This window comes from Oryza brachyantha, chromosome 6 (genome assembly GCF_000231095.2).
Source record: "Oryza brachyantha chromosome 6, ObraRS2, whole genome shotgun sequence".
NCBI classification, from domain to species: domain Eukaryota; kingdom Viridiplantae; phylum Streptophyta; class Magnoliopsida; order Poales; family Poaceae; genus Oryza; species Oryza brachyantha.
In genome coordinates, this window is record NC_023168.2 from 2,808,437 (window position 1) to 2,815,862 (window position 7,426).

The window sequence follows — 7,426 nt, forward strand, 5'->3', positions numbered from 1 at the left end:
AAACTGCCCTTGACAATAGCTCAAATTCACAATGTTTGTTGTCACTTGGCCATTAGCTCAGCTTATTGCCAATATCACACCTTGGATATATGAAAATCTAAGAACAAATTAATTACAAAAAAAATATTAGACTTGGTATGACAATCTCACAATTTATATGATAGCCAAATTGGAGTAGTTGTCAAGGTTGGCATCACATCTGCGTTACAAAATTTAAAAACAAGTTGCTGTTGACTGAAGTTAGTGACATAAGTAACATCACATTATTGGTAGCAAATCTCTAATTTTCCTTTGGTCATTATCTCCAAATTTGAAAAGGAAATACACGAGGATTAAATGGACAGTTTGACAATAAAAAAATAAAAGAAAAAGAAATATGGGAAGTGAAAATAAAAAGGTCTGGTCAACTTTCGCCGGCGCCATCTCAAGTCGCCGCTACGTACGCACTGGTGCAACTAAGCCACTCCTCTCTCTGACTCCATCAAGAACCCATCGGATCGAGAAGCCGCCGCGCCGCGCCGCGCCATGCCGCTCGCCTGCTTCGCCGGACGCGGCGGCGGGGACGCGTCGTCGTCCCCGGCGCCGGCGACGTCGGCGACGTCCGTGTACTGGACACACCTCGGCACCGTCACCCTGACGTGGTCGCGCGGGCAGCTCGGGGTCGTCCTGGCCGCGGAGCTCCACCTCGCCGGGGAGGACGCGCCCGCGCTGCGGTTCTTTCTCCGGCCGTGGTTGCCCTGGCGGCGGCGGGGGTCCAAGCGCTTCGCTGGGGGCGGGCACGCCGTCGCGTTCTCGTGGGACATGTCGCGCGCGCGCCTCGCCGGTCGCCGGCCGGAGCCCGTGTCGAGGTACTCTCTGCATGTGTGTGTGGATGGGGAGCTCGCGCTGGCGGCGGGCGACCTCGCGCTGCTCTCCCCGTCGGCTGGGTTCCTCCTCACCCGCCGCGAGAACGCCGTCGCCGGCGGCGGCGGCGAGGCGTACGCCACCACAGTCGCCGTCGCGGGGGAGAGGCACGAGGTGTCCATCGCCGTGGAGGACGCGGTCATGTGGGTCGCCATCGACGGCGAGAAGGCGCTCCAGGTGCGGCGACTCCGGTGGAAGTTCCGGGGCAGCGAGAGGCTCGACCTCCCGCGCGGCCGCGTCCGCGTTTCGTGGGACCTCCACGGCTGGCTCTTCGCCTCCGACGCCGCCGCCGTCTTCGTCCTCCGGTTCGAGACGGCCGACGGCGCGGCGAACCCCTCCAAGATCGACGTGGGCGACGACGCCGGCATGCATGTGCTAAGGCAGAGCTCTTTCAACAGGAACCACCACCACGGCGGCGGCGGCGGCGGGGAGAGCTGGTGCAGCAGCGACAGCGACAGGAGGGGGTGGAGGCGGGGGCCGTTCAGGTCAGGGTCAGACTCGTCGCCGACGGTGTCGGTGGCGTCGACGTCCGCGGCGTCGTCGGCCGGAAGCGTGGCGACAGTGGCCCACTGGGCCACGGCGGAGGAGGCGGCGATGAATGACGGCGGCGGGTTCTCCCTCGTCGTGCACCTCTGGAAGAAGAAGAAGAGGTAATGCATCCATGATCCATGGCCGGCGTTGGTGCATTGCGTTGGATTGTACTAAAAAAATGTTCTTTTTTGCTTGTGAATTGTGATTGGTAACTCCCGCGTGCCGCATTCGCGAGCACGACGATGGGAAAAATTTTGTGTGGATAAACAAGGGATAAAATTTGTGGGTACAAGTTTGTATTTTTGTATTCATGTATTCGTACTTGAATTTTGTCCACAAAGAGCAGAAGTTTTTTTTTTTCATTTTGCAGTTATTGTTTCGTTGTTTGTGAAATATTAAGGTACCAATTACAATTCCATACTGAGCATTTACAACTTCCCTTCTAAACAAACACCAAAATCTTCTCGCTTCTACTTACGTTTACAAGTTAAAATTTAAATTTTTAACCCTAAGTTTTGAGTTGATTTTAGATTTTTTTTATCGTAATTATTTTTTAGGCTTGTTTGTTAGATCGATAAGAACACACGTATAACATATATAAAAGTTTTATTAATATTTTTTTTCGCAAATATGACATTTGATTTTTCTCCTTAAGAATCCAAACAATCACCCCAAAACTAATATGCATATGCCAACATATTTTTTTAGCGATTTAGGCCAACATTTCTAACATTCTAATCAACTCAAGATTTGTATCTGAACTTTTTTCTTCTTCTCCAGCTATAATGAATCTTCTAAGAAGACTCCAACGATGTGATCAACTAGATTTTGGGGATTAGGATGGTAGTGGAAAGATCATGGGATTATATATATTACATCCGTTCTATAGGATAGAAAATAAGGTTAATTAGATTCATGCCATTATAAATTTGAAATATATCATTACTATTCAACTAATTGTAGGGATACCATTATAATTTTAGAACTATCTCAAATATGTTATTTTTGAACCAAATTGCCTTTTGCACATACAAAGGGCGCATGAACAACAGAGGGGCAATATGGTCTATTTTTTTAAAAAAAATACATCGAAAGATTATGGAGTGGTATATTTCAAATAGTTCTGCAATTATAATGGCATCCTTACAATTAGTCAAATAGTAATGGTATATTTCAAAACTAGCAAATCTATAATGACATTAATCTAATTAACCATAGAAAATAATGTTCCAAGTGTGTAAATAAAGGAAAATAAGAAAATCACGTCTTGTATAAGACATGATTTCTACACACATCTAAAACATAATGAGAGATATATAACATTAAATTCTTTGTGAATTATCATTATTTACATTGTAAGAGTGATATCTAGAACTAGTTTCTTGATGACGTAGAGTATATAGAAATCATGACTAGTATCTTGCATTGATAATGCCCTAAGCGATGCCAATAATTTTTCTCATCATCCCTATACCTAGGTGCCTAAGTCGATCATGCCAAGTATTGAATGCATCATCATCTAGAAATTTTACTTTATATGCAACATGTGAAATATGCTTGGTGTATGTACAGTACAATCTCGATGTGAGAGACGGAATTTCCTCACAAATGTGTTTATCATATCCATTTTGTTTGGTTAAGAGAAGACATTTTTTGATTATCGATATGGGTTTCAATGTGGAACCCATTTTGACGGATTTCTCTATAAAGATATGTGTTGAATCAGGATACAACAAGACATTTTCTATTGTGATTTGTGTATCTATTAGGATTGTAATAGTTACTTGTTCGGAGCCAACTATCCCGGTATCATGTGTACCGATGGTTAAAACTTTGCCTTCTGTCTTCTTGAGGGTTTGAAAGTACTTGATCTATTAAAGTATAGAGTTTTGTGGTACCACTGTCCATCAGACATAATTCCTATTTAGTTGGAGCAATATTCTTAAACATCTTTGCTGTGGTGAAGATGGTGAGCGTGTTAGTGATGGGAAAGACCAAGAACAGTGTCCATGATCATCCGATAGGTAAGCATCTCATACCTTCATTTTCAAACTCCTTATGTTTCTCCTTCGCGCGAGCAAAATGCTCTTGGAGAGTTGAAACAACCGAAGTCTTCTTTTCTTCTGTTCTCATTCTCCCTTATTTGTTTTTGGAGCGAGTACGCACATGATAACGTGTTAACGTGTTAGAAAGTAAAGTGCAAGAGAGATTGAGTGAAACGGAAGTAAAGAAAGATGGAATATAGCGATGAATTCATGTATTTCAATAATCATTTGTATAAAATGATTGTAATTTTTTATAGAAGGGAAAGAAGTATAAATATGGTGTGAACATATCCTATATGTGTCTCTTTATAACTCTTCTCGACACATTCTTGTGGTGAAAAGACTCTTCATAATAAACTCAATTAACACGTACTAATTAATCATTCATATATATTACTATATCCGTTTTATATTATAAGACTTTATAACATTGTCTAAATTCATCAATTTATGAATATATATAATTTGTATATATGCCTAGATTATTAACATCCATATAAATTAGTTAAAGCTAGAAATATTTTTATATTATAAAACAAAGAAGTATTTTTTTAACAACAATGGAAGCATTCAATTTGTGCAAGTAACACCAAATAATAAGCACAAGGCTGGGCTCGGTGAGAGGTCAACATGTCAACGGACACGGAAAAGGCCAGGCCGCGGGGCCTCGCCGCGGCGACCGGCCGGCGCCGCGCCGCCGAACCCGGGTCGTCGTCACGCCGTTCTCCAGCGCAGCAAGACGACCGCCTCCACTACCGTGCGCTCCCTGATGATGTCAGCGGCCTCGGCGCGGTGCTCCCCCGCTGCGACATGGAGCGCCGCGTCCATGGAAGCAGTCTTCTCGGCGCGCAGCGAGACGACGGCCTCCGCTACTACCGTGTCCTCCCTGATGATCTCGGCGGCCTCGGCGCGGCGCTCCCCCGCTGCGACCTGGAGCGCCGCGTCCATGGAGGCAGTCTTCTCGGCGCCCTCTCCCCATGCTTCCATGCTTCTTCTTCCTCCTCCCATCACCCGCCGCCGCCGCCGCCGCTGCAAAGCAGGTTTTTCTTTTCTCTTCTCTTCCATGTTTCTGCACGCCACGTGCAGATTACTGCGTGCATCGAAACCAACTGCGCCGCGTGCTTCGTACATGTCGGCGTCGCCGGTGAAATTCAAGCGAGGAGGAGGCCTCTGTGGCGGCGCGCGAGCAGGAGCAGACACTGCGCGGATTCATCGAAGACATCGAGAGATCCATCGTGTTTGGAATTTGCAAGAACCATGAGAGCAAGGAGTTCTTCCGGGGCCACGGGCGCCGGCGACGGCTCGACGACTACTTCGCCGCGGCCAAGAACCTGACGCAGATTCTGGAGCACCCCGCCCTGGCGTTCGGAGACCTGCACGGCCACGCCACGTCCCTCCTCGCCACGGCCATGGGCTCCCTCGCGACGGAGCTGTGCCACCTCAAGATCTGGAAATCGGACGCTCTCGCGGGCTGTCTCGGCTGCGCCTGCACGGCGGCATCCATCTGGGAGCTCGCGAGGTCCAGCTGCCGTGGCGGCGCCTCTTCTTCCGCTTCTGCGTCGGCGGCCTCCTCGATGACGATGAGCACCTCACGCTCCTCCGCCGGCGGTAGCAGCAGCGGCGCGAACTGCTTGAGCCTCGACGGCTATTACATGGCGATCAGTGAGGAGAGGACAGTGCGAAGTGGCCAAATTTCCTCAGTTACAGCTGATTACATCGACCTCAAGTCAGTGTCCATCCTCAACAAGATTGCCAGTTTCATGATTGAGGCCGGACACGAACAGATGCTCCGGGCAGCTTTCGATCGACACAGTGAGCATCTTGTCAGGTTAGTACACTTATGGGGGTAAATGAAAAATACTTTGTGAACAAAAGTTTTATATATATAAACTTTTAGTGATCTAAAACCGAGGCTCGAAAAAAAACTTCAAGAAAAAACTCCAAATTTAGATTAAAAATTTAAATTTAACTAATAAACATAAACATAAGCAAAAAGACGATGGGGATGTGTTTTCATGCACTTGTGTGACCCAATTCTTACATATGTTGCATGTCGAAAGGCTACGAATTACAAAATCAAGCTTGATTACAGCAATCGTTTGAACCTCACAAGTTCTTGCAACCCCAAATTGTTGTGCCTAGGGAGATTCAGCTCTAAGAAAATTTACACTGGAAACATGTGCACAGAATCAACCCCACCAGTATCCTATTTCTTCAACTCGATTGTATTTATGTCTTGAAATTTTTATTTCATTTTTGATCTTGACTAATATCGAGCAGGTACATCGAAATTCTTGACATCGACAACATTTTGGGTAACCACATGGAGGAATCCACAGAATTGGTACTGAAGGTCTGGACATCGACGATGAGGATTGTCTTCCGTGCTCTTAGTGAGATGCAAAGGCAGTTGAACCAGAATGACTTTGAAATTTTCAGTTCACTCAAGGAGGACTACTTCTCTGCAATTGGTAAGGTATCTGTCATGAAGCTGCTTAACTATGCTAAAGTACTCTGCATTAAAGTGAGTCCATCCAATGATCCTTCTTGCAAGGATACTAATGCAGCAGTTAAGCATGATATATCAAAAATGGTCAATGTGCTGACTATGTTCCAGTCATTGGACGATGTCAAGCTGGAAATCTTAGATCTGTTCTCGGGGCAAACTAAGGATCTCATTCTGGCAGAAATCGAAAGGCTTACAAATGAATTGTCAGCAAATTTTCTTGAGCATCTCGTTGAACTAAATGGTTTGCTTAGATCACAACAGTTGGCCATTTCTAACACCGGCGTCCATAGCATTGCACGGCATATCATGGATCTGATTCGGTTGCTGCTTCAACAAAAGAACACAGTTCATGTGATGCTAAACGGTGATCCTGATAAATTTGGTCACATGGTGACTCACCTGATCACATCTTTGGAGTTCTTGCTGGACACGACCTCCAGGAGTCTGGCACTCCAAGGGCAGCAGCAGCTGTTCCTTCTGAACAACATGAACTTCATACTCGAGCAAGCGAGCAGGTGCACAGATCTGAAGCTGATCCTGGGAGAAAGCTGGTGCTCGCAGCAGCATGGCCAGCTTGTTCAGCTCATGGCAGGCTACCTGGAAGCTTCTTGGACTCCAGCCATGTCGCCGTCGCCGTTCGGAGGAGCTCGAAACCCTGTGATTCTTCTGTCACCTCAAATGTTCAGCAAGTTCACCTCCCATTTCGAGATGACATACAATGTGCAGAAGACATGGAAGGTGTCGGATCCTCTGGTCCGACAGAAGCTGCGTGAGGCGATCACGCAGAAGGTTATCCCGCTGTACCGAATGTGTTTGGAGAGCTACTCGGAGAAGAAGCAGCAGAAGTCTGCGAGGCTCGACGTTGAGCATCTCAAGGCTCAGTTGCTGGAGATATTCGAGGGGTAAATGGAAGATGTTTGTAGTGTATAGATCTAAAATGTTGCATTTTTAGACATAAATTTAGGACGATGTGTTGATGTGAAGAAAAATTGTGGATGCTTCTAGGTAGTATTATTTGGAACATGTGAATATTTTAATGTACATGTAAGAAAATTATATTTCGGACAGAGGATACTTGCTTAAGTTGAATTTATATTAATTTGTTTGGCTATTGTACTCTCTTTTAGTAGTATTTTACTACCAATATAATAGTATTATCGTTGGTAATATAAATAGATCGGATTTATTGAATTAGAAACATTAATAAATAGTATAGATTAGTTCAACCTGTAGAGAGCATCGTAGAACAAGTACTCCCTCAATCCTAGATTATATGGGATTCTGACTATTCACTTGTTATTTTTAAGCATTCGTCTTATTCAAAAATTTAGTGTAAATATAAAAATTTATAAGTAATACTTAAACTACTTTTAATAAAAAAAATAATATTTTAAACTTTTTTGAATAAGATGAGCGGTCAAATATTATAAACAAAAAA

At 45.1% G+C, this 7,426-nt stretch overlaps 2 protein-coding genes across 2 annotated transcripts; both read left to right on the forward strand.

The window, feature by feature from the left end:
- The first annotated feature begins 525 nt into the window (after nt 1-525).
- LOC121054812 lies at nt 526-1,772 on the forward strand. Its single transcript, XM_040525607.1, has one exon. It carries the CDS (start codon nt 526-528, stop codon nt 1,555-1,557), a length of 1,032 nt encoding a protein of 343 aa, XP_040381541.1. The 3' UTR covers nt 1,558-1,772.
- A 2,512-nt stretch (nt 1,773-4,284) lies between these two features.
- On the forward strand, nt 4,285-7,093 carry LOC102719212. The gene is made up of 3 exons (XM_040524798.1): nt 4,285-4,500; nt 4,629-5,307; nt 5,760-7,093. The coding sequence occupies exons 1-3, from the start codon at nt 4,290-4,292 to the stop codon at nt 6,892-6,894; spliced, it is 2,025 nt and encodes a 674-aa protein (XP_040380732.1). The 5' UTR covers nt 4,285-4,289; the 3' UTR covers nt 6,895-7,093.
- The last annotated feature ends 333 nt before the right edge of the window (nt 7,094-7,426 follow it).